The sequence below is a fragment of the Heloderma suspectum genome, chromosome 4 (genome assembly GCF_057233095.1).
Source record: "Heloderma suspectum isolate Gila_16-S chromosome 4, 16-S_ref, whole genome shotgun sequence".
NCBI classification, from domain to species: domain Eukaryota; kingdom Metazoa; phylum Chordata; class Lepidosauria; order Squamata; family Helodermatidae; genus Heloderma; species Heloderma suspectum.
Genome location: NC_139461.1, coordinates 263,543,947 through 263,571,564, shown reverse-complemented (window position 1 = coordinate 263,571,564; position 27,618 = coordinate 263,543,947). Strand labels below are relative to the sequence as shown.

General features: G+C 42.8%; 1 protein-coding gene across 2 annotated transcripts; it reads left to right on the top strand.

Moving 5' to 3' along the window:
- The first annotated feature begins 2,536 nt into the window (after positions 1-2,536).
- Positions 2,537-27,308, top strand: CSRP1 (cysteine and glycine rich protein 1). 2 transcript variants are annotated; one of them, XM_084853602.1, is made up of 7 exons: positions 2,537-2,615; positions 15,259-15,371; positions 21,764-21,932; positions 23,258-23,387; positions 24,345-24,438; positions 24,770-24,845; positions 25,256-27,307. In XM_084853602.1, exons 2-6 carry the CDS (start codon positions 15,260-15,262, stop codon positions 24,814-24,816), a joined length of 552 nt encoding a protein of 183 aa, XP_084709728.1. In that variant the 5' UTR covers positions 2,537-2,615; position 15,259; the 3' UTR covers positions 24,817-24,845; positions 25,256-27,307. The 2 variants fall into 2 exon arrangements, with proteins under 2 accessions (XP_084709728.1, XP_084709726.1); XM_084853600.1 differs by lacking the exon at positions 24,770-24,845 and having other exon boundaries at positions 25,256-27,308.
- Positions 27,309-27,618: the final 310 nt, after the last annotated feature.

Sequence of the window (27,618 nt, the reverse complement as noted above, 5' to 3'; positions counted from 1 at the left end):
ATGAATGAATGAATACTAGTTTCAATAAAGACTGGTTCATATTAGCTTCTTATATATTGCTTTTGTCATTGTTTAAAGTTGCAGCTAGTCACACTTCCATTGTATGACTGATCCCTTTGAGCTCAAACCAGCTTCTACAAATCTGTATGAAATCTATGATTGCACTGGATCTCGACACTTGATCATTTTTATGCTTTTCTTTATTCATATTATTTATCTGCAAAACTTCTCAGTGAGACAGAATAGTGAGCTCATCACTTAAGGGTGTCATGGCTGAATGTGGCTATTGAACTTAGGTTGTTTTACCATTCCTGAGCAAAACAGTGTTCTGCACTTTACCACTCTAACCTAAGGTGGAGGAGGATCAAGACCTAATCATTTCATGGAGTGGCGAATCTGTAGATAATTCAGGACTTCCCCAGGAATAGTGATGGTGGTAGGACAAACCAGACTTCTGGTATCTCAGCTGAAGGTCATTTAATCAGACTTAGAGGTGAGGTAGGAATCACTTTTCAGTGTTCAGTACAGAGACTGCTAACCACAGCAAGATACTTATAAATACACACCATAGAACCATATCTAATCTATCTATCCGCACACATGTTCAACAACAAGCCAATATTGCTAAGTCACAGTACAGTCCTATGCATTCCTACCCAAAAGTAAGTCCTACTGAATTCAATGGGACTTAACCCCAGGTAAGTGTGTATAGGATTACAGCCTTAATCATTTTTACCAAAACATTATTTGTATATTCCTAGTCACTTCTTACTCACTGGAAAAGACCCTGATGCTGGGAAAGATTGAAGGCAAAAGGAGAAGGGGACAGCAGAGGATGAGATGGCTAGATAGCATCACCAATGCGATGAATATGAACTTGAGCACACTCCGGGAGAGAGCGGAGGACAGGAAGGCCTGGCGTGCTATGGTCCATGGGGTCACGAAGAGTCAGACACCACTTAACGACTGAACAAGTCACTTCTTCCCTATTATATGTGTTACTGTCAATTTCTGATATGTTCTCTAATCAATAAGCTGCCATCCATCACTGTCAGTACCAATCCAGGAAACATTTCCAGACTGAATATCTTCCCCTAAAGTTTTACATTTTGTTCAGTATTTTATTTTTTCATGCATTTTCAGAGTGGTAAAGGAAGCACTTTATCTACTTATCTGAGACTAAGCCCCACAGTGGGAGGGGTAAATATGCATAGAATTGCACTGTAAGACACTCCTTCATATCCTTCATTTCTTCACATGTATCAGGGTTCCAAAGGGGTGTGTGTCTCTCTCTCTGTGTGTAGAAAGACAACTGTTTGTGGCACAGATATCAGTGCCTTTAACAGCTGCATGGCAAAACAAAACTAATGTGGTGAAGCATTTCCCAGCATGGGAATGCAGTGAGCGATACATAAAGTCACTTCCTGTTGAATTTCCAACTGTTATGCAGCTGCTAAAAGCAAAATAACTTTGTCGGGGTGGGGCGAGATGGCAACCCTATTGCTGAATCAGCAGAGAATTTTGTGGCAGTAGTATTGACAAACCCCAGAATGTGTCTAAGAGGGTTGCATCTTCCAGCCAAGAAAGAGGTCTCCCTCCCTGCAGTGCTCCATAGGCACAAGACTCCTTCAACAAGTTCTGGAACCTGCTAAAAATGACACTGAAGGCCTTTTGGAAGACACTGAATTTCCAAATGGTTACTGGAATGCATCAAATTAAGGGTGATTTCTTCTTAACTTCCAGAGGGGTGTAGGTAGGTATGTTGAGTTCAGTAATATTAGGCTCTAGCCTTCAGGTGCAATCCTATGCATGTCTGGACAGAAAAAGGCTGTTCAACTGCCAGCATTCCCTAGCAAGCATGGCTGGCTGGGGAATGCTGGGAGTTGTAGAGGCGTTTTTGTTGAAACTGGGTAGGATTCCCTGCTTAATGGTCCCTTCCCTCCCCTCTTTAGATGCCCACGTGCGTTACTTCAGCTCCTTCAAAATGGGTTAAGCCAGCCCTGCTACCTTGTGGGGCGGGAGCGTCTGCTCATTCTGCTGAGCGAGGCCTTGGATCTCTGCCCCAAAGTCTACTCTGACGACACCAGTGGCCGTGCGAAGTCTGTAACAGCAAAAACCCGCGAAGAGTTTGAGGACGCCCGAGCGCCTCACGGAGTCGTCTGAGGTGCCCCGAAGGAGCCTGGGTCGTTGTGTGCGTTTTTTAATCCTTTCCTGTGTATACCATGTCCCACCGCGGCCCCTGCTCTTGCTAGTCCTCGCCTGGCTGGTGCTTCGGCGAGAGGCAGCTTCCCTCAGCCCAGCCCAGAGCAGCTCCTCGGGTGGGCAGCGCGGCCTGCCGGCCTACGCGCCCGCCTCGGTTGTTTGTTTCCTCGGGAAATGTGACATCAGCCCTTTTGTGGTGCTGAGTGCAAAAGCGGAGGGAACGCGGGCCCGCCCCGCCCGCCCGCGCGGCTAGCCTCTTTGGGCCGCCTGGGTGAAGCTCGGGGACACGCCTTCCGCCGAGGAGAGCGAGACAACAGCCGCCCTCCCGAGGCTCGAGGCAGGGTCGCTCTGGTGGGAGCGAGAGGACGCAGCGGACGAGAGGGGAGGCAGCGGCACGCGCGAGGAGGAGGCAGGTAAGCGCCGCGCCTTTCCCGCCTTTCCCCTGTCTCCGTCCAACAGCTGGAGCTCCCCGAGAACGGAGGGCCGGGAGCGTCCCTTCGGCCGCCGCCGCCGCAGCGTGACCTAGGAAGGTTCCTGTTTGGAGGGGCGCCGTGCCTCGTCCGTCTTGCATGGGTTGCCGCAGGGCTCCTCCGGGTGCGCAGTTCAGTTCTAAAAGGCCAATGATAACGAAGCAGTCAGTTCTGCGACGCGAGAATACAGTTCTCTGCGCGTGCACAAGCTCGGCACGCTTGTTCCTCCTGAACACGCAGGCAAGCCTGATGCTGTGCCTGATGTAGTGGGGGGGGGAAAGGAAAGGTTCCTCCTGTGCAAGCACCGAGTCATCGCTGACTCCTAGAGGGAGCACGCCGCTTGTGCTGGCGTTTTCATGGCAGACGATAGCGGGGTGGTTTGCCATCGCCTTCCCCAGTCGTGACTGCCTTTCCCCCAGCAAGCTGGGTACTCATTTTACCGACCTCGGAAGGATGGAGGGCTGAGTCGACCTGAGCAGGATGTTTACCCAAAACTTGATTTAGCCATTGGGCGTACATGTTAAATCGCGAGTGGAGAACTTGTGACTGTCCAGATGTTGTTGGACTCCAACTCCCATCAGCCCCAACCAGCGTGGGTAAGGGGAACTGCAGTCTAGCAACATCTGGAGAATCTGCAGATCCCTCACCTCTGCCTTAAAGGTTTGGGTATCACCCCTTTTTTGGAGTAAGGATGCATAGAAGAAAATGTTGCTTGGGCATCTCTAGAGGCTTCCTGATACTGCTGGGTAATCCAGTAATCTCAGTGTGTTTGTGGGGAGGGCGGATGTGTTTCTTGGGTGATAAACCTTTTGTGGTCTGCGTTCTCCATGATTACAAACTTTAGCACATGCTAGCATCATAGAGTTGGGGGCAGGCAGGGCTTGTAGACCATCTCTTCAAATCTGCTGTTCGATGCAGCGAATCCAGAGCTCTCCAACTGATTGATAGCTGTCTAGCCTCTGTTTGAGGAACCTTCCCCCCACCCCAGGTAATTGTTTCCATTGTGAAGCTGTTCTCACCATTAAGACGTTTCTCCTGATGTTCAACCCAAATCTACCCTCCTGTAACTTAAGCCCATCTTAAAATTAAAGTACCCAGACCTGGATACAGTACTTGGGCTGAGGTCTGGTAGTTGGTGTTATTCTAACAGAGTGGCCGGACGGAATATTTAGTGTGGCACACCAGCTGCACTAATTTGCTATCCACATAGAAACAGTCTGATGAAATCTTGTTGGCGTTAGGCATTCTTCTCTAGAGTAGCATATTACCTAAATGCTCGATTTGCATAACAAAAGGAGCTTTCCTGTTTGATCAATGCCCAAAGGTTATTACTTTTTCAGTTGTAGTTATAAACTGCCAGTTTTATTCAATGACAGTTGCATCCTGAATGACTAGAATTTTCAGATTTAGTTGGAGCCACGCTTTCAAAAGAGCTGAAGAAGTTGCGTACCTGCTGAGTGCTAGGCTTCTCTGTAAAAACTGGGCCTGGCTGACCGAGAATGCATTAGATAGGAGGATCTGACTAATTTCTTTGACTGCAAGGCACAATATGGGTGGAGTGGAGCACTCTCATTGAAGGGTCTGGTAAAACTCCCTATGATTTTAATGGAGTTGAATTATATCTTTGATGTGGGAAAGTAGGGTGGATTTGGGGTCGGAGGGGTAACATGTTTTTTGTGATGTGCTCAATTGTTGTTGTTTTAATAAAAGGATCTATCTTAATAGCAGCAAAGGAGAAACACCCCAGCATAAATTGGATTTTGCGCTTGGTTACAGCAAGGTCTCAGATCCTGTTTCCAATATAACTTGAGCTTTCTTGCATTTTATAGTTTAACCTATCCCTCAACTTCAGTTTTGGTGACATTTGTATTTATTCATTCTCATTACATATCCTAAGGAAAATGTTCCCATTTTAGCACAGGAGCTGAGGCTAAGAGATGATTGCCAGTGATTGGAACTCGCTCAGTTCACCTTGAAGAACATTCATCATTGCTATAATGGCAGCAAATGCATGGATTTCCAAAGTGTGTGCTGGGAATTCTCACATCTGCCCCGAGCAAGGAAAAGTCAGCTAGCATTTATGCCTGTTGTGGAAAGATACTAGAGAGACCATAGAATGAGGTGTGGCACTGCTGAATGGAATTACTATCATCTTGCTTTGTCTAGTTGCAGTACCTCTTTACTTAAGAATTTGACTGCTCTTTAGTACTAAAGAATGTCCATTTATGGTAAAGTATGCTATTACTCAAGAGCCTGATAATTACATGAGTGTCTGTGTCCCTTCCCTAGTAGACCAAGCTTAGAACCCTTCTGACCACAACTGACTATAAGTACTAAGGTCTTGTCATAACAACCACAGAAAACTTTTTGAGCTTGCTTAAAAGGTTTTCTTTTTTGTCCACTGAATGATTTGGTTCTGTGTGTCTTTGTCTGGAACAGTTGGGCAGTGTGGAGAGGCTACCCCAAGCCATATTGTTAAGTCTATATGAACCCAGTTCAAATTTCACTCTTTGGTCATTGAGTCACCACTCTCTCTTTTTCAGCATCAGTTTCCCATCTGACTTGCCTTAGAGTCATTGTGAAGGAGACCACAACAAAATTGTGAGACAGCAAATTTAAGTGCTTCTTAAATTTGAAGTACTAGTAGTGTAGAAGGAATTGGGAGGTCACGCACATCAGCCACCCATTCCTAATACATACTTATGAGACGTGAGAGGTGTGTAACAAGCTTTTAATTCCCCTTTTCACACAAAGCTTTTACTTCCTTGGATCTGCTAATTCTGGGTCCTTAAAAGGATGCTTTGGGCCCATTTCCTTTCTTTCATTCCTCTCTTTGTAGAGCTCATTCACATTCATGACAATCTTGTTAGTTTTGTTGTAATTTCTTTACAAGGAGGTGTGAACATTTTTCTTAAAGAGGCCTCTGTGCCCCCCATTGGCATAGATTATCTGGTCCTCACTTTCCCAGCTCTAACTTAACTTGCGCATAAGCCATGCTGAATCCTATTAATGGTAATGGGACTAAATTGGGGTAAATCCAATTACTTTAGCTTGGATATGGATAATGATGCTTAATCTCTTGTTTTCTGTAGATGATGGCTACTAGGCAATCTTCTACTCTTAAGCTTAAGTGGTTGTAATTTACCGCTTCATCAAGTATTTCCCTTCTGTATTTATGCTGCTAGCTTAACATAGATCAGTGCTGGTTTGAAGCTGATTTCACCAGCAGCTGACCTGGGGTCTCTGCCCTTTCAACACTTAATATCAGGCCCACATATGACATTAAATTGTACCTGTCATTCGATGTTTTTACAAACTATACCTGCATGAAAAAGAGCAAATTCACCTGCTTTAGCTTACTTTCTAGAAAGGGAAAGAAACAAAGAAAGTGTGTTGTTGTTCAGTCGTTAAGTCGTGTCCGACTCTTCATGACCCCATGGTCCATAGCATGCCAGGCCTTCCTGTCCTCCGCTCTCTCCCGGAGTGTGTCTGGATGCAAAAGAAGCCATAGCCTGTTCTGTGTCCTACTGCATTTCAGCGCCATTATTTGCCATAATTAGCCAGCATGTGGTATAAACAGCTTCTACAACTGATTCCTCTTCCGTATCCTGAGCATGATGGATGAGGGCTAATCTGGTAATGGTATTACTGTTTAGTTTCAGTCTGGGCCAAACTAGAATAGGGTCTCTCACTTTTAACATGTTAATAGCAGCCAAGGGGGATTCAGATTGGAACTGCAGCTCTAGGAGAGAAGGTTTAGTGCCCACCCCCACTTCCTTGATTGAAATCCCTTCCTTCACAGCTGCTAATGATACTTTAATTTTTAAAAATATTATAGGTTGATCTTTAGTGTCTCAGCATTTATGCATGGTCATCATAACTTCCTTTTCTGGTCTGTTGAGCTGAGCCAAGACAAGACTGTCGCTTTATTTTTTCCCCAGTTGAGCCAGTTACATCCTCTGGTGCTATGAGACAACTCCCCTCTGTGTATCTAGGACAATTTGGGGCATTTAGAAGAAGAAAGCATACACTTCTCAAACATTCGTATGACTGTTCAGTGTGATAAGATATAGGTTATTGCACAGCCAAGGTTTGAGAGTCCATCCCCCAGAGAGGTATCTTGCTACACTACTATTTGGTTACTTTTTCCTGTGACATGATACAACCTGATCCCCTAAGTGAGGCTGTCAGTAGCCCATGTCTGGCTATACAAAAATAGTAATGTCACTGACCCTGTTCAGACACGCTTGGAGGGGGGGGGGTAGGGTAACTATGTGGGGGAGGACCCGTTCAACAACTGGGAACCACGAGGTGCTTCACGGATCTGCTACCCCTGCTCTGCAGTTATCTGGCAATCTTCTCAGCATGGTTAGCATGCATCCCATCGTCCTCCGTGGCATGAATGGGCTCCCAGCAGCTGCTCCAGCCTCAAAATGGCTGTGTGACCATAGAGAAAGTCTGCACCGGCTAGAGCTTCACCAGCAGTGGTGGATGTTCTAGCCTGTGGACTCTATGGTTATGGCCTGGAAGTCCTCCGGAGCCCATTTTAACCACCAGGGAGCCTGCCAGAAGACATGGTAAGCCAGCCCGGGGGTCCTTAACTCTATGGTTAACCGGGATGGTTCTGGAAATGGTTTTTTTTGCCTCCCAATACAACACACAAAGCCACTGGGGTTACTGGAAATTCCCTAACCATTATGGCTTCACATTACGTGTGAACAGGGCCAGTGAGTCTTCCGTGGTATGTTGTCAGTCAGCCCACTCATCCGTTCCTCTATGAACCAATGCTGTTCCCCCTCCTAAGGTAGCTCAGTTGCAACTTCTAGCACAGCTGCAAAAATCAAATTCATCAGAAGGGTGGAAAATGTGCAAGAATGATGAGAATCCAAAATCTGTTTGACAGTTCATTGTAAACACAACTGCGTAAATTACTAGACAAGAGTTTAGTTACAAATTAACTGAAGCTAATTCCAGATTGGCAAGAACCAGAGGTGGGGCCTTCTCAATGGTGGCCCCACACTTGTGGAACTCTCCCGCAGGGAGATTTGCCAATCCCCTTCCTTGTGGTGGTGGTTGTTGTTGTTGTTTTTACTGAATATTTATTGTCTTTAAACTGAATTTATACCATTTTTGTTGTATTGCAAGCCCCTTTGATGAAGGGTTTTCACCTTGAAAAGCAGGGCTTAAATACCTAAAATAATTGTAAGGAGTACAAAGGAATAACACATGGAAAGGGAGTAAGATAATTGCAGTTGCAGATAAACCCTGAAGTTCTTTCTCCATTGTCCTCATTCAGCTGAGATTGCCTGCATATCACTGTGGCAAGTGTTTTGCCTTCTGTTCTGCACAGATGCAAGTAAAACCAGGTACTTGTGAAAATGGCTTCCCGGTGTTTACTTCCCCCATATTCTTTAAACATTCAGAGGGAATCCCCACCCTGGCCCATGTGTCAAAAGTGTGCCTGGGCCATAGGTTTGACATACTTTAATGTTTCTGCATCTAGTAATTATGAGAAGCATTAATTTAGGCTTTTTTTCAGTAGTTCCCTAGTACGTTCCCCTCCCATTTTGTGGCCACGGGTTTTCAGTGAATGATCTGAACAGGAAACTGACACACAATGGACAGCTATGTAAATAGAGTTCTGCATTGTGATAACAAGTGAACAAGCAGTTTCAGGAGAGGGGGTAGAACTAAAATAGACTTCAATCCATGTGTTCTGACTTAAGCAGGATTTGCAGATGAATAAACACCACGCCTCCATCATCTTGATGTGCAAAATACAAGACTGCAATGTCTTTGGATGGTTCTCCAGTAGCTTAAGAACACAGCAAGGTCACAACCTTATTATTGTGCTACTTCCTCTTTCCTTCCATGGCTGCAGTAATAAGCAGTAGGAGCTGAAGGGCTCCAGGTATATGCTGCAGCAGGCAAGGGTATTACCAAGTGAGACAATAGAAATCTGCTGGGAGACAACTTGTTCTGCTGAATACTTAAAGAGTAGAGGGAAGATTTAACAATATTAGAATTGTGTCATTTTTATGTGTACATCTGATATACAAGATCACATCCTTGTACTTTTCTTTAAATAATCCAGAACTCATACACATAGGAACATAGCCTTATACAGAGTCAGACCGTTGGTCTATCTAGACCAGTATTGTCAGCACTGACTGGCAAGGTTTCAACCAGGAGTTTATCCTGCCCTACCTGGAGATGCCAGGGATAGAACCTGGAGCCTTCTGCATGCAAAGCAAGTGCTCTACCACTGAGCTATGCTCCCTCCCAGCTTCAGATTTGTGCTGCTACTGTAGCTCATTATAAACAAACAAACAAACAAACATCTTTTTTTGCATACAGAAGGTCCCAGGTTCAAATTGTGGCACAAACACTTAAAGGATCTCTGATAGCAGGATAAGGGAAAGTGAGCTTTCCAGATGGGTAAACAAGTGAATTGCTAGGCTTCCATCATCCTGATCTGCAAAATACAAGATTGCAAGGTTTTTGGACAGTTCTCCAGTTACTCCTAGATCTTGGAAACCCACAGCCAGTCAGAACAGACAATACTGAACTAGATAGATAATCTGCTGGCCGCTTAAGGTGGCTTCCTATGTTCAACAGGGTAGTTAATTTCATTAAGCGATCTTGAACATGCTCCCTTAGTAGTACAGGATAAATTCCCAGTGGGGGCAGCCACTGGATGTTTTATCGTATGGTGTTTTCACAAGTAGTTTTTTCATAGCCAAGAGTGAATCACTTCCAAATGAGAATGAGATATATGAAAGGCGCTGCTGTCCACTTATAAATTATGTGTTCTGGTTATTGTTGTATGCTTTTGACATAGACATGGGAGACAGAAATACTGATATTGAAATAATAATATAATAATTATATAATTTATTATTATATAATATAATAATAATATAATAATTTTGTCATGTGTAAAGACAGCCTAAGTCTGATTTCTTATATAGCGTGGGAGGGCACAAGTACTCATAATCTTATATATGGTGGAAAGATCAAATTTTCAGTTTGTAGACAATATCAGTTCAACAACTGTTTAGTGACCAACAACTTTATTTCCTTACTTTTCTTCCACTTTGATGTATGGAGCATTATTCACAGATTAAATTTTAAAGTAAACATCTTGACCTTCAGATTGAATACTAGTAAAATGAACTGAGCTGTTTCTGTTTGCTTAAGCTGATTCCTTTTCAGAGCAAAATATTTGATCTTCATGTTTGATTAATGAATGGAAAGTTTCTGCTGCCTTTGACTTGCTGCTGTTGTTTCCCTTACGTGGTTATACTTTTTTTATTGCGCTAAGACCATGAAAATATCCTCGAGTGCTTTCTATCTGCCCAAACTGTTCAGACTATTTCCATGGGCGGTATCCAATACTGCTGCTGCTCTCCTGCTATTTCTGTTGCACCAGTGGGACCCACTGCAAGCTCTTCCTAAACCAAACCCAGCCAGAAAAGAGCAGAAACACAAGCTTCCTTCTGCAAACTCTGCTGACCTTCCCTGTTCCAGAAACAAGTGTTTCCACTCATTTTTGTTTGCTTCAGGATCTGCTAGTTTCCCATTGCGCTAGCAAAGGGCTCTGCTAGCATGTAGGCAGTATTGAATGCTGTCCTAGACTACCTTGTAGACTTAATCTCTTTATAAAATGCTGAGAATTACACATGAGCCTCAGTGCCACAGTGCAACTGTGTCAGTGCAAACTTCTTACAAAATACAGTATCTCTACACCTTGTACATTTTTTAAAACAAAAAGCAGGAAATCTGGTTATCTGAAATTATTATCAAATATATTTTCAGCTGACTGACTATCCTATTCTCTTATAACATCTTAGAATGTAAGAGCAATTAAAGGAACACAGTATTGCCATATTTCCAATTGTGATGCACAACTAACAGTGTGATGGTTGTGTGTATCTGTGTCCATGTGTGTATCCATTGTGCATCCATGTCCAGGCAAACCCTTAAACTGGTTCTTTCTGCCCAAGTACCCCCAATCCAGTGAAGGCAATACCATATGGATAGGGACACTGTGCAGAGTGCAAAACGTTATATATTTGAATCATCTAACAGTGCAACCCTATACTGCCTACTCTGAAGTAAGTCCCATGAAATTCAAGTGGCCTACTCCTAGGCAAGTGGGTTTAGGACTGTAGCCTAAGTGAATCGGCAGTTAGTTTAGTGTTATGTTATGCTGAATCTGCTGTATCTACTAGTTTTGCTTTGTTTGCTGTGATTTAATAATGAAGGGCAGTATGTACATTAAATAATGAAATGCTTATTTATGAAACCAGCCTTGTGTATGTATCTGCCTAAAGTTGTTTGTGTGAATATTAGCAAATATTTTTCACCAAACAAATGTTTGGTCCTTTCAAGGCTGAGTGCACCAATAATCTACTTGGGAGAGGGACAATCTATCCATTCCACTTCAGGAAGAATAGGTGATTAATGGTTTTGAAGAAGAGGATAGCTATTGAACAGCTAAATGAGCAGCTATCCTCCAGACACTGATATGCATGTGTATTTCAGGATTGAGGCCTGGGGCTTTAGCTCAAAAACTTTGATTGGATCCTCATTGATTAAAGGAGTTGATCTAAGTGCCTCAGTTTTTCCATATGTTGTTCCATTTGAAGGTGTACTAATACAAACACTGTTTTTTCTACATTTTCTGGTCTTTCACTTGCTTGGCATTGCACAGTCAACAGTTTGTCATTTGAATGGAGCAGCTGCTGGAGGCCTGGAATAAAAGCTTGATTCTTGAAAAATAATATGCTAAGAATATTTAATACCAATGCCTACTGCAAATGTTTCACATGCAGGCTCATCAAACTAATTTATCTTCCACTTCAACAGGCAGAACTTCATTCATGTTCATGTCCCTTCTTGGAGAGCCTGAAGCAATTAAGGCCATAGTTTAATCCTAGCCAAGTAAGCAGAACAAGCTTCTGCAGGAAGTAAGCAGAAGAAAATTACACAGCAGCTTCCTCTCCAGGCCCCACCCCCTCTCCCAGCAGCTGATTGGAGATAAGAGCTTTCCCCTGCTGCACCATGAGAAAGTGAGCCTTTGTCACTGTGCAGCAAGAAAAAAAGCTCTTATCTCTAATCACCTGCTGATCGAAGAGAAGAGCTTTTCCTGCCGGGGAAGGGGTAGGGCCTGGGGAAGAAGCTGATGGGCTGGATGGAGAAGCCCCATGGGCTGTATGCGGCCCACAAACTGGAGGCTTTCTATCCCTGATTTAAAAGTTTTTTGGTTAGCAGAACTGGGATAGACTTCTGCTTGAGAGCCTGAAAGCAGCCGCCAGTCAAATAGGCAATAATGGACTAAATTGGGAATTTACCAATTTGTTTGGTACCCCTCCAAGAAGGCATGCTACACCTGCAGATGTGCACATGTACATGCACGCACACATACAGACAAACAAGAGGGAGGAAAATATAGGCGAAACAAAGCACAACATGTTACGGAAGACCTCAGCCACAATGTAGATTCTCTTCTCCCTCTGGGATGCCACTTGGGCCTATAATCTGTAAAATTAGGGACAAATCTTACTCATTAAATTCCAGGCCTCAGGCTATCTGCCTTATGCGGAGCTGTTGCTGGCTGGGCTGACTGAGGAATTTTGCCCCCCCTCCCCCAGCAGCTGGCGACATGAAAGTAGCTTCAGTAGGGTTACAGAGGCATTTTTTTAAAAGCCCTTAAAGGTGGCAGGAAATGCAGCAAGACCAGTCTTGAACCCAGAAGAGGAAATTTTGGCGGGTGCAGCTTGTCATGAGAGAAACTGTGCATGCTGAAATTTCCTCTTGGACACAGCTGTTAGAGGGCCCTGCCCTCTCTTGTATACCTTGTCTTCCTGGGTCTGGAGTATACGGATATTACATCCTGTCTGTGCTACCTGCAGCAGTTAGGCTAATTTCGTTTGTGCTCATAGTCACCATCGTCTATGTGAAATAAAATCTTCTATAGGCACACTCCCTTCTATTGAAAGCCAGAGCTGGCCTCCTTCCTGTTGGGCTCCTGTCCCAGCAGAACGAAATGAGAGACTCTGAACCACATCTCCTTTTAAGGCAATCTGAGGTTCCCAGCTGGAACGACTTGGCTGAGAGGGAGGGATGCAGAACACAGAAAACTAGTTCGCAAAATATGTTGAATGGAGGTGGGAAGACTGGCAAGATTGACAACTGAGGTAAATAATTAAACAGACATGGGGGCACTGCCTTGTCTCAGTTGCCACAAAATTTCCCATCCTTAGTCCAGTCCATGCTGTTCCCTTTAACATGACATTTTCTGACATGGATGAGCTCCTGAGGCAAACCTGAGGCTTCCAGGTTTCAGCAGCAGTAGTAATAACAGCAACTTCTAGTTCAGCCAATGTATTTCAGTCTGGGTCTGCAGCCCTCTACTTAGAGGGCAGGCCTGTAAGTCAGGCTGCGTGTGTGTGTGTGTGTGTGTGTGTGTGCGTGCGAGAGAGAGAGAGAGATTGTAATCTGAAAACAACTGCAAAATTAGGTTGATTGAATGCCAAGGAGGCTGGAGCTCCTATATTTTGAATAGAATGGTTGTATAGAACAGTGTGGCTTGTTTTGAAGGAATAGGCCGGAAACAGTGCACCTGCTGGAATCCCCTTGTTTACACAACTGTTTACACTATAGGAGCCCTGCCTCCCTGTGCATCTGGTCACCCCACTTACTCAAAACCTGCCTTGTGCATAGTGTGGTCCTGGATGATTGGGGTGGTGGTGGTGGTGGTGGTGGTGGTAGAATGTCATCTTGAACGATTGCACAACATGTCCACCTTTTCCTAGTAGGACAGTATAGTGATGGGGAGAGCTTTGAATGTTCTGTCTTATGCAACTGCTGAGGGTTCATGGATAGATCAGTAGCACTCTCCCACCCTCCTACTAAGTCAGTGTTTGACTGTGACATTTCACCTCCCTCTCTGCTTTACCTGGCATCCTGTGACATAGATTTATGCATGGAAGTTTGCAAGCAAGTTACATAATCTGGAACTTGATCTAATTGGAAAGACATTCAATTTTTATCGAGTGCAAAGTATTGCACCTGATGGCAAATTACTCAAGATGATCTCCAACTTGTGTTCTGCAACTTGTTTCTTCTTCTGTCGTGATGTCCCTGCTGAAATCTTTAATTTCTGAAAAAAGTCAGTAATTATCTAAAACTATACAATATATGGGTGGAATGAGGAGGAAGTGGGCCCATTCATATTAACTAGACATGACATAAGAGATCCATGTTCAGTATCTTCCATATTTTTTCTTTCACTAATTAGCAGTCCCATATAGCTCCTTTTGAAGATTGGGTTGTAGTTATGGTACCCTTATTTTCCTTTACCATTTTCCCAATCAAATCACATTTATGAATGGGCAATCCTGCCCCCCATGGCAGCCATTTTGTGAGAGCACCCATGACACTCTTCTCAAAATTCCAGACGTGGTCACTTGGCCTTGGCAAGGATGCTCCTTGCTACATCTGAAGCTAAGGAACAGGCCAGCTTATTCTGCAGGAAGCTTATTCACACGAAACACTTCACCTTAGGCACCTGTTGCATAACATGATCCCCAGATTATTGTTAACTGCCCAGAGAGCATCTGTATTGGGCAGTAAATAATTAAATAAATTTCTGCAGTGTGATGTGAATATAGTTGCCAGGCTGCAACTCAGAGTTTTTCATTTTGCCTTTTACATTCCTGATGAAGCAGCAATGAGGCAACTGCAGCTTCTCCCACCCAGTCCCTGCCCCTGTTCCTTTTGTATGCTCTCCTTTACTTGCTGTACAGTACCCGGAGTCCTGTTTGCTATAACAAGCAGGACAGGATGGAGGGAAGGACTGGGTGCCACTCCTGCATGTGGCATTTCTTATATCTAACCATTCATTTTCTCCCTCCTCAACATTCTTGAAATACAAATGAAGGAAGAAAGCTACTGACTGTTGAGACCAGGTGTGTTGCTAACACAACTCCAAATCTCCTTAATGACTGCCTGCAGCTTACTGAAATCAACAGTCCTCTAATACACACACCTCCCTCTGTCACAGATAAGGCATGCTGAGATCTGCTTTGTCAGCATGTTGCCAGCTCAAAGGAGGGGCACCCCAAATCAAATGTGTGTTGTGAGTTCCTATTTGATCCTCTTATTCCTGTGCATATCTTTGCACATGGGTGCTGCAAATGATCAGTGCAGGAACAAAGGCACATGAAAGTCAAAGAACAAACTAAAGCAGAAGAAAATGAGGGCTAGTGGACACAAACGTAGGTACAGTAATGCATGAGCTGTTGTCAGACTCCAGACACATGACCTACAGTAAAGGATACAAGCAGGGATTTGAGGTTTGTTTTGTTTAAACTGGAGTTTATCTACCTAACATCAATAAGATGTGCAAACCATTATCTTTTCCCAGGTGCTTGCAGGATGATTGTTGGGGCTTTAACATGTTTTTAAATGCCTGCTTGGCAATTGGTGCTAAAGTTCAGTGTACTTCCCCTGCCCCCTGCACATTTTTTAAAATTTGTTTTCAGGGAGTTACATTTTTCTCATTTCTTCCCTTTTACAGGATGCCAAACTGGGGTGGAGGAAAAAAGTGTGGTGTGTGCCAGAAAACGGTGTACTTTGCTGAGGAGGTGCAATGTGAAGGCAACAGTTTCCACAAATCCTGCTTCTTGTGCAGTGAGTATAGCAGCCCAAGCAAGGGTGTCTTGGCTTTTTTTTATTCACAGGAACATGCCCCACCCTACTTCCTCTTGTCATCATGGTAAATAAACTCTAGGATTCCTTCAGCTGCTTGTGGCTAACAAGTTTAAATTTGGCTGTCCTGCCACAGAACTAAAAAGCGACCTAGCTCTTGCTGTCCTCTCGGGTAAGAGAGAAGAGAGGAAGTAAAGCTGATGAAAGTTTTGTAGAGTGTTGAGCACACTCTCCCGAAAGTTTTTGGAATTGTTTACAACTTTACAGCTCTTCTTGGGAGAAAGACACCCAGCAAAAAGTCCAAAGCACTACTACACCTTACAAATCCCTAAAATATCTATCTTCTGAATTCCATGATCCATCAGTTCCTAAGACAGATGAAATAGGACTATCCGCACTGATAAATATAATTTGAAACTTCTGTAGGCGACAACTCATGTTCATAGTCTTTGGCAATGCACTAAGTTGAAAAACATTTGCACCTATTTCCAGTGGGGTAGCCATGTTAATCTGTTGCAGCAAAAACAATAGTGCCTTGTGTCACCTTAAAGACCAATACATTTTATTATGGCATAAGGTTTTCTGGAGTACAGTCCACTTCATCAGATGCATGAAGTATTTCCTAAGTTACAGATATATACACATAAGCTTATGCCATAATAAGTTTGTTATTGTTTAAGATACTAAAAGATCCTTAGTTACATTTGTACCTAGTTAGGTTTACACTAGTCTTCAAGACCTTTTGGCTGACTCTTTGTGTTCTATAATATGCATAACTAAAAGGCGCACTTGTATCATACCTGTGCTTTCAAACAGCATTAGCTTGCCCCCATGTACACTTCAGCTGTAAAGTACTTCACTTATTAAAGTGGTCATGTAAAGAATATGCAAGGATTAAACTAATGATGTTTCTTGTTTACTTTCCACCCATGCTGAGAAGAAAAGTATCACCTGTCCCATATTCCCTTGCATTGAGTGAGAGAGTATGGAGGCTGTGCTATTTTGAAAAGGCTTTTCACTCAATTGTTTCTCCCCAGCAATGTAGTAGACAGCTGGTGTGGTATAGTGGCTAAGGCTACAATTGTAAACACCCTTAGTAGGGAGTAACTCTCATTTAACTCAGTGGCCCTTATTTTTGAGTAAATATGCTTAGGATTGTGCTATAAGCAACTGAGCTATAAAGATGTCCCTGGTTTGAATCTTGCCTCTGCCATGAACGCAGTGACGTGGTTCATATGTAATAAGAAGCCACTGTGGGTAAATTTCTCCACAGGGTTTTTCATTGCGGTGGCAGCCACCATTCTGAATATTTGGGGCGTGGTGGAGGTGCGCCATAGCTTCTCGTTACATGTGAACCCAGGGAGGGTGGGTTGTTGGAGTGGTTGACAAGCCACCCGCACCTGTAAACCAGCCCATGGGTTCTGGGTGGTTTGTCAACCACCCCAACAAGCCACCCTTGCCAGGTTTGCACATAATGAGAAGCTACAGCACACCCCCACCATGCCCCAAATGTTCAAAATGGTGGCCACCGCTGCAACAAAAAGCCCCATGGGGAAATTCATGCATAGTGGCTTCTCGTTACATGCGAACTGGGCCATTTGTCATGCCATTCTCTCTTAGCTTCAGTCTCCCCATCTGTAGTATGGGGGATAATAATACTAACTTACTTCAAAGGGCTGTTGTAAGGATTGCAGCTAGGTAATGCATATGAAACACTTGAAAACACTATACAAATATAAGTTGTTTTGTTCCTGTATTGTTTGTGCTTTTGTTCAAACATCCCAGAAAGAACAGCAATAAAGTATGAATTCTACAGCATGTAAAGGCACATCTAGCATAAATGCATCCTAAGCTAAGTAGATAACCATATGAAGTCTATGCAGTTCTGATTTGTGTCCTCTATCTAGTGATAACTGAGTAATTTTAAATACATGTTTTGCATTGCCTAGATGATAGAGAATCATCTAGTCCATGGCTGAGAAGCCTGAGCATCATTCCCTCCCATTAAATAGTGATTCCCATGGACAAACAACTGGGAAAGTCACAAATTAGGAAGTTTCACTGTGTTTAAAAGCTTCTTGGCAAATTTCACATGCAATGTATGCAAATAGCAAATTCATTTCAGTCTTAATCATAACTAAAATCCAGATCCCCACCAACTGTCTTGCAGTAAGAATCATAGAAAGATCAATAATGGCAAGAAATAACAATAAATGTTCCATAATTGCATACAAGAAGAATTAAAGGGGTTTCTGATGGTACTGTTTTTATTGACTCAGCTATTTCGGTAAGTTATGCAAGCAGGCAGGAATAAGTGTTCTGTGTAACTCAAAAGCTTGATTTTCTGTCTTCCCCTACTGTATTGTACAAGCAAAGTCACTGTGATAAAAGATATGGCTGCAATCCTAAGGATTTTTACTCGGTTGTACATTTCACTAAGTTCAATGGGATTTGAACTCCGCCATATGTTTAGGATTGCTGCCTAAATAATTTTAGAACCTATTTATCGATCTTTGGGACGAAACCTGCAAATACATTTGTAGTTCTAAATATATACACTTTCCCCATACATCTGGGTATGTGTCATATGTTTTAGAAGGTTCTATATGAGGTAGCTTCATATTGGCTTGCTCACTTTAGATATTACTGTGACTCTAGTCTGTGACAGTGAATTCCCAGCCAGACTTTTAAACTTGGTATGTTCAGAGGCTCTGCTTGTTGAAGCCGAGAATCAAGCATACAGACTCTTTAGCCAGCTGGTATTTAGTTTAGAGTTTTGTTTTGTTGTTAAATGAAAAGCTTTTTGTTCTTGTGTCCTGTTCCATACTGCACCCAGCATTTGTTTATATTCATACTAGTGCTGTATTTGTCTTTGTTTATACAGTACGGGTCTGCTGACCTCTTGTCTCTGTGTTCTACCTCTGATAATTGCATATACATTAAGGCTTGTATTGGTTTTGAATAAACTAAACAATAGCTAGTGAGAGGAAATACTGTGGTGACCTGCTAATCTCTGAAAGCACTGAAGGAACTGCCCTCCTTAGTGGGGGAACTAGGCTAGAGCAACAGCTGTTCTGTACCTTCACAGCTGGAAGCCTTGGCTTTTACTGAGATGGACATCTGAAACAAAGTTGTGATACCCTCTTAGTGCATTCAAAGTGTTTAATCTGTACCAGCCTCTGGTACCTGGATCTACATTAATCCATTTAGACACTCACCAAAAACAAGCTAGACATGGCCAGGGCAGCGTCATTTATTGTTTGTCTGCCTTGTTTGTGTATAGCGTGGGGATGGGGGGTCTAATTTTTATCATCAAAATGGACCAGACTGGAGGGAAACATGCCTGAGCAACAAAGCATGGTGCATGAACTGGAGCATGTTGCAAGCATTGATATACATGCTTTTAAAGTCCTTTATACTACACAGATACATATTGCCCCTAATAGTAATGTTTCTAGGCTGAATGAGTGTGTGAGTATATGATAAACTGATTGATTGTTTCTAGGCTCAGGGAACCAAGAGGCCCAAAGATCACACTATATATACATCAGAGAGCCAAGGACTTTATTGAAGGGCTGCTAACTCACAAACAATGAGCTGCATTATCAACTATGGTACAAGTGTGAAGCAAGACGGGATGGAATAAAATGGCCGTGTTGTTTATTTATGAAACTTTTACGCTGCTTTACTGTTAACAATATACAAAGCAAGATCAACATTAAAAAAGCACTCCAAAGGTTAAAATACAGATTAAAAAAATACAGCCAGGCTCTTCATCAGTAATCCATCAAGAGAACTTGGCAAAACAGGAAGGTCTTAACTAAACCCCTAAAACGGAAAAGGATATAGCTCGTTGGTCCCAATTAAGCTTGAACTGTTCAGAATGAGATTCAGGCTCTGACCTCTGTGTGAACAGATAAATTTCCTAAATGTATCAACTTCCCAGGGCGGTTATGGGAACACACCAGTAATGAATCAGTTCATGTTTCACTGATTACAACAGAGAGCAACATAGTTCATCAGTGACTCAACTGTAGGAAACAGAAGTGTAAATAAGTGGTGGGTTTGGAGTATATCAAAACAAACACCAAATTCATCTTGAAATGTGTGGATACGCTAAACAGCTGTCCTTAGCAAACAAAACAAATCAAAATATAGACCTTTTTAGCTTTTCTGAGCTCATAGATATGGAATCTTTGCTTTATAAAATTATAGCTGAAAGCTTGGTTTCAAAGAAATAGATTAGCATTTTAGCAAGGAATTTGGCAATGGCCTGTCAAAGATTTGCACATAGGACTGGGCAAATGGTCTGTTTTCTAAGAAGAGGGCAAGACTGGAATGAAAGGAAGGCACACTTGGGTCCAGAAAAATAAGACAAAGTATCTTTAATAATAGTTGATCCGCCTTAAGAAGGCTATGCTGGCCTAGCTCCTTGAAACAGCACTGCCTAGATTGTAGTGATTTACAGGACATCTGCACCACAGAAGCACAAAACTCCATTCCATTCTGTGCCACAGTTGCAGAAGTGTTAGCTATTTCTGCTGGAAGAGTTTTCATGGCTGCACATCCTGTTGCTCCTCCTCTTGTTAATTCTCTGGGCAGAAGCCTAAGCCAGACAGGGAAGAAAAGCACCATATTTGGTAATGAGGATGGGAAATTCAGTCTTGGAGTCCCATATTTAGTTGCAAGGTATATAGAGGCTGCTGCTACTGTTGCTACTGTGGCATTCCTAGGGGAGTACTTGGTTTTGTTTTTGCATTCTTTAAGAGTAAGATAACTTACTTTGGGCAAAGAGACAAGCTCCCCCTCCTCCTGAGGTTGTATTGCTTGACTACTGTTGGCAGTCACAACAGTGTCTATCCTTTAAAGACTCTCTCCGACTCAAGGTTCTAATTTCTTCGTGGCTAGAAGGAGCTTAACATTAGATCACTCCTCCTGGCTGCTTAAATAATTGACCTCAACTGTGCTCTCCCCCCATCCTTGCTACCGTCTCTCTTTCTCCCCTCATCACCCTTTGCAGTTATCTCACTCCAGAATTCAAAGCAAGGGTTAAGAGAAGACACTAGGATGAATAAAGTTTAGGTTAGGAGGTAAATGTGCCTGTGCATGACAGTAACAGTTACTGGATAACCCAAGCTCCCGCCTGGCAAAAATACCTTTTTAGTCATGGGTTGATCAGGTAGAATTTGTTTTTTTCCTTCACAACTCTATAACTTTCATGTGGACCCAACCCTCCTACAAAGTCAGTGTGGCCATTCAGACAGCATTCTAACCAACACTCAGTGGTTGAGTGTGGGTTGTTGTTGAACAGTGGGTTGTTTGTTGAACCATGGTTAGTGTGTTGTCTGAACGTCTGCAGGGTGGTTTGCTAAGCATGTAGTCTGGCTCATTAACCACCCTGAACAACCCAGCAACAAATCATGGGTTCTCAAGGTGCCTTGTTCAAGAAAATAGGCCACATTCCTTGGTTAACAAACCACCCTGTGGACATTCAGACAACTCACTAACCCACACAGTTCAACAAACAACCCAGACGGAGCTTCTAGATACAGATTTAAAGTAATGTCTGCTTTGGCGCTTAGTCAGCACCTGCAGTTCTGCCCAGGGTACTGAGCCTGCTCTATTCCAGACCCAGTTCACCTGCCATCACCTAACCCTGTGCCCCTCACTTGAGCAGTTGCCTAGCAGAGATGACAAAATCCGCAGTGTAACAGAACAAAACAAATTAGGGAAACATAAGACCTGTAGCCCCAAAGGAGCCACGTAGCGCTGCCAATTTTTTCCAAAAAAAGAAACAAGCCACAGAAGAGCCCAGTCGTAGATCTCCCATGTCCCGTCTAGTTTGACACTAATCTCTATAGCAGGGTGGGCAACTTCCCTTGGGTCGAAGGCTGTATTGTGTGCATAGCTGGGGCTTGTGCACCTGTGCAGGCAACCCATGCTCACACTTACACCCACACTTATATGCACAGTTACGCCCCTATACACACTCCCCACAATCCTGCTGAAGATCAATATGGGTGTTGCTGCACTTTCAGAGGTGGTGGCAGGGCAGTGATGACAGGGAGGAACATATGGGGCCTACACAAATGGCCCTGGAGGGCCGCATGTGGCCTATGGGCCCTGTGTTGCCCAACCCTGCTCTAGTATTTATTGGCTACCCAGAAAACTTCTCCAGGTTGCCTGTTTTCGAAATCAGGTCAAATGCTCTAAATCAAGAACAACAATCAAACAAAAAAAGGATATGTTATCTAGATAATATCCAGTTTCAAAGACAGCAGACCTCAAATCCTTGCTTGTATCCATATTAACCCTAGATACTTAATCTTGTGAATGACTTCTGATTTGTGTCTCTTCCCTCTCTGTTCTTGCAGTGGTTTGTAAAAAGAACCTGGACAGCACTACAGTGGCTGTGCATGGAGAAGAGATCTACTGCAAGTCATGCTATGGAAAGAAATATGGACCAAAAGGCTATGGATATGGACAGGGAGCTGGGACCCTGAGCATGGACAAGGGGGAAGGACTGGGGATCAAGTATGAGGAGTGAGTTGTAATTCCTTCTGCATCTTTGTTACAAATGGGACCATTTTCTCTATAACAAATAGACAAGGATTTTACTTCCTACTTGCCCAGAAAGGGAAACTGTCCCTGGAGAAGTCCTTATAATTCAAAGTTCATCCTAGCCCAACACTACATTTGATTGAAATATCATAATGCTCTTCCATTTGTGGAAAAGTCCCCATCATAAGGAACTATAAGACAGGAATTTGATAAATTATTAAGCACTTCTGGGTTCAGAGAGGTTGTAATGCTCTGATTTCCTTCACTTAAGATGCAGATTTATTTAAGTAAACATCTTAGGTACCCCATCTCAAGTGCTCTAGATAGGGGACAACAACAATAACAACAAAATGCATATATAGATAATATCAATTCAGAACAAAACAGGCCTCATATCTCCCCTAGATCCCAAATGCCAGTTGAATAAGGTCCTACCTAGATATAACTTTGGCAAATCTGTATATATTAGAATGAAAGTCTTCTGGAGTGGAGTGTGGTTAATTTTTTTTTAAGCAGTTAAGTGATGGGTGGAAGAGGGGTGCTGAATTCACAACCTTGGGTGCTTTTGAATCCTATAACACATGCCCCCCAGTTGCATGTTTTCCCGCTAGACAGGCTCAGAGATGGGAAGTCAGTCTGGCTAGAAGACATGTGTCTGGGAGGGAGTATTTGGGGAGGCAAAAGTGACAGGAGTTGGGCTATAGTTGCATCTATTTAGGATTTTCTGTAATGCTGACAGATGCTTAAGCTTAAACCTCTGCATAGCATTCAACCATTCAACAGACCAACATAATCTCCAACTTACCCTGGGCATTAGCGCAAGCAACTTCTACTGAATAGTGTGTGACTTCGGTTCAGGACATCTTCTAAGGTGCAAGCTATTTTAACAGAAAAGGGCTAGTCATAAATTCCTCCAAAGCTCTAATCTTTGACTGTTGTTGCACTGAGCATATGGCTGAGCTTTCCTAGTGAATACCAGCCCAGATGCCTCAGCCAGCCAGGTCTCTGTGATGCAAACAAGTTTAGTGGTCTTGTACCATGATGCTCTTCAGAATCATGGATGCATGGTGCTTTATTACTGAACTTGCATTCAACAGCCACAATCAAAAGATCAGGAGTTATCCTATCCTGTCACTTACCTGTCTCTAGAAGACTGATGGAGCACCTCTTTTCCTCCACATGCCTTCCATAGTCACAACCTGAACTGTCTGCCTAAATATTTTCCTCCCTTGCAGAGACTCTGTACATACATACAGACATGCAGACATAGAACGAGTGTTTTTTTTTTTCTTGTCTGGACTCTGCAGGGCCCAGCCCCATCAGCCCACCAACAATCCCAATGCATCCAGGATGGCACAGAAGGTGGGTGGTGCTGATGGCTGTCCCCGCTGTGGACAGGCTGTGTATGCTGCTGAGAAGGTGGTTGGAGCTGGGAAGGTAAGGACCTGCTGTTGGTGGATAGCAAGAGCTGAACACAGACACGTCAGCTTACTTTCAGTCACACATTCGTTTGGAAGCAAACCAAAAACAATAGATGTGATGGGAAACCACTGCCAATTGGGGTTTCCCGTTTTGTATAAGTAGACAAGTATTCATTTGTCATGCATTACAATGTGCAAAATGTGGCAAAGGCTTAGGGTGCAATCCTATGCATGTTCAGACAGAAAAAGAAGTCCAACTCCCAGCATTCCCCAGCCAGCCAGCTGTAGGACTATTTTCTGCCTAAACATGCATAGGATTGTATCCTTAGAGTAAATTTACTACATGGACACGATATTCATGTAAGAAATTCGTAGTGTGTGAGGCAGCTCTACTGGCTGTTCTACAGTTGGGATTTTAAAACAGCTTTCACAGTTTATCCTCTATCAGGTTAGAAGAATGTTAACACTAGTCAATTGCAGCAAGAAGAATGGCACATTTTTTCATAGGCAAGAACCTAATTCATCAGATATATGTACTGAGAAGGTTCTGTTTATGTGCATGCATGCACGCGCGCACACACAATGAACATTAAAATGTCAGAATCAGGAAGTGATCACTTCTGACTGGTGGAGACTGCTGTATATTTTCTCCAGATGTTCTCTACACAGAATAAATTTTGCCATTTCAGTAAATACATTCAGACTCGCTTTTTAAAAACTGTTCTGTTCTTAGAGTAGAATCACACTAATCTGTTTTTCAAAGCATTTGGAATATTTCAGAACAAACCAGTATTGGAAATGATAACCAGCAGGCCATTCATTCAGATTATGTATTGCCATTGCGGAGTGCTGCCCTAGTAAAACTAAGTATTTGACAACACCTAATGTAGAAGGCCACAGTGTTCCTGTGAATCTTCTTACTTGCACTTTAATAACTAGTACTTTAATAACGTGTCTCCCATGTTGTCCTCAGTCATGGCACAAATCCTGTTTTCGTTGTGCTAAATGTGGCAAAGGCTTAGAGTCCACTACTTTGGCCGATAAGGATGGTGAAATCTACTGCAAAGGTAAGAACTGCTATTTCAGGATATCTCACTTACATTGGGCAACTAGTGACCTGGGTTAGTTGCCAGTCAGTTGTCAGATGGATGCTAATGCCTCTGCAACGGTGTTCTGTACCTCTCCAAAAGGTCATGGATGGCTAAGATGCAAAATTATTGCAAAAGATGCTGTTATTTATGCAGTGAACTTAGGAGTTCAGTAGAACACTGAGTAGGGAGCCTAGATTCCTCTTCTACATTCATAACTGTCTGTTGATTTGTAATGTGACTGTGGGGGAGAGAAGCTCCCTCTTCTTCCTCTGACTCAATTTGCCTACCTGTGGTTAAATTCTAACAGCAATTGTGTGTGCAAAAACCTTCTTCGTATCTGTCTGGTATGTCTGAGGACTAAACCACATAAGACGCTGTCTCAGGTAGTATTTCCCTGATGTTGTCTGTTTCTGCCTCTGTTTTTTTTTTTTTTACAAAATGCAGCCATGGAAAATGGGTGGTGGTGGAGGTGGGAAGAGGCTTTATCCCTTTTGCCTGCAGTGGGTTTTCTACTAAAATTCTTTCCCGTTGCTGCTGATTGAGGGCTATGATGCTGAATGTTGTAAAAAAAATTGTTTGTGGGGGTGGATGTAGGGAGAATTACACAAGATCGAGTATGTAGCTTGGCCCTCAAGCAGGAAGCATGATTTGGGTATAGCTTTACTACTTTCTTAGCCCATATAACTTTCTCAGTAAGGCCCTTAACTGTTTTGGTTCCTCCCTAAGCCAAGACTCTGATGAAGTTACCTGTTTCAATTGCTAATTGTTTCTCTCTGCCTCTCCTGTCTTGTAGGCTGCTATGCCAAGAACTTTGGACCCAAGGGCTTTGGCTTTGGGCAAGGAGCTGGAGCGCTTGTCCATTCCCAGTGAAGACATGAAACTACTAGTGGCTTTGAAGTCTCCTTTCCAGCATGGAATGCTTTTTGCCAATGCTGAGCTCATCCAACATGACCCTCACAAAGAACAAGGCTGTTTCACCAATTCTTGCAAATGTATTAATAAGACTGTAAGACATCTGCTGCTTTCCAGTGTATCGCTGGTTCACCTGCTAGCTGGGCAGCTAACCATGGTCTTTTTCCATTGGCCCTTGAAAGTACTAAAAGTTTCCATTTATCTTCAATGGGCTCTAACCCACCATGGCTCACATTAGCAAAATGGCCTCCTTTAATACACACTCATGCTTTCAGCCATAGTTGAAACTATAGACAGCAGAGAGCATAGATATCTCTGGATATAAAGCAATGTAATAGTTTTGTCCAACACCTCTCTCCGGACAGGGGTAGAATAGGTTGTTTTTGGCAGATCCGGTCACATATTTTGTGAGATATCAAGTCTTAACAATTCATGTGCAAAATATCAACAATGATAGTAAATTGCAAGGATGAAAAGCTAACAACTAGGAAACTACTCAGATGTATGAGCAGTATAGCAAAGGAAGGGGAAAGAGTGTGTAAACATGTATAATGTGTAAATAAACACATTCCTCAAGTTTTTAGAGTAAATATGGACAGAAGTCTAAACACTAATAAGTTCAAGCAGTTACTACATTTTCAGTAGATTTATTACTAGGTCAATATATTCAGCAGAGACCACTAGGGATGGGGAAATCTGCCAACTTTGGTTTCATTCTGTTTCTCATTTTCCCAACCTTGAGTTCATTTCAGCCCACTTCCACATCCGTTTTCTAATTTGATCCCCAAAATAGCCCACATGAAAATGTGTATGCATCGTCATGCATGCTTCTAATATACACATTTTGTACATACTTTTTCCAATGTGCACACTTTTTGCAGATGATAGTTCCCTAATATAATCCATTTTTGTGCATATTTTCCTAATATACACATTTTTGTTCCCATTTTGTTAGTTGCAAATTGCGTCACAAAATTCTGGAAAGTGCAGATTTCAGCATGCAACTGCATTCTGTTTTGCACATAGGTGCAAGAGGTGCAAACTAGGTAAGCTCATACAAAAAGTTTGGACTGAACAAATTTCCTCCATCCCTAATGACCATTGATTCAGGCACCTTTTCATATATTTGGGAGAATTTGGATCATATAAAAATAATAATTCAGAGGTTGATGTGAAGCTGGTTTTCCTGGTGACATTGCTCAGCAGTTCTGTCATTCCTAAAAGGTGCATGAATTTGGAGACAACCAGAATACATAGCTTCCCTTGATTCCATCTTTCATTAGTTCTGTTACTTACAACAATTGGGACCATTGAAAACAGGGGGTCTAAAAGTCCAGTTTTCTGTTACTTCATGTTGTCATCATTCCACTGTGTCACTTCCCCCTTGAACAAAGGAAGTGCTCAATGAGATCGGTTTCACTTCTCTCTCTCTCTCTCTCTCTCTCTCTTTAGTAGCCCCTGTCATACCACAAAGAAATGTCATTGGCGGACTGGAATTCCTCTTGTACAGCAAAGCAGCAGTAGATTTTATACAATCCAAATATGGGATCCAAAGTTGACAGTCTCACTTCTTCCTCTTGTGAAGCTCAGGGGAAGAATCTTGCTTCCAAAGTATGAGCTGTCAGTGGGCTTGGGACTTTTGAATAGAGAAATTAGTCTATATGTTTTCCAATTTAATATGGACCCATCTTACACTAAATAGTCTTAGTGTGAGCTAAATGCCCACATCGCTTCCTTTAGGATGCAGCCTGAGTAATGTTTTAATCTCCTCTTTAGGTGATTAGCATGGAATTAGATTAAAATTATATGGTTCTGTACACATCTGTTACAAGTATGCCTGAAAAACTGTAGCAGTAACATTTTTACAATATTTGTTACAAGAGCAGTATTCAAAGAAAATTCTTTGTATTCAATAAAGTGGTCAAAAGGAATCAATGTCTGACTCTCTTCTAACAATGGAAAAGGAAACTTACCAGCCATGAATCTGTTGATGTGTGAAAGTCAACATATTTGTCCTAACTAGGGCAGGGATGGAGAACCTTTTTTTCTGTTATGGCCACATTCCTTAATAGGGTCTGCACGCTGGTGGTAGGGGTGGGGCTGAAACCAATGGTTGGCAGGACCAGAGCAAAAAATGGCTGGGCCCATGGCTTGCTTGCTTTCTCCTTCCCACCCAGTAGGCTGCTGGGGGAGGAACAGATAGCTCTTCCCAGTAGTCTGAACTGATTGCTTGCGGGGGGGGGG

What these genes read in the sequence shown, in the direction of transcription:
- CSRP1 (XM_084853600.1), top strand. Translation starts at nt 15,260, where the DNA reads ATGCCAAACTGGGGTGGAGGAAAAAAGTGTGGTGTGTGCCAGAAAACG. An exon ending in CTGGGGATCAAGTATGAGGA is followed by an intron (nt 21,933 to 23,257) that starts GTGAGTTGTAAT and finishes TGGACTCTGCAG; the next exon opens with GGCCCAGCCCCATCAGCCCA. An exon ending in TGGTGAAATCTACTGCAAAG is followed by an intron (nt 24,439 to 25,255) that starts GTAAGAACTGCT and finishes CCTGTCTTGTAG; the next exon opens with GCTGCTATGCCAAGAACTTT.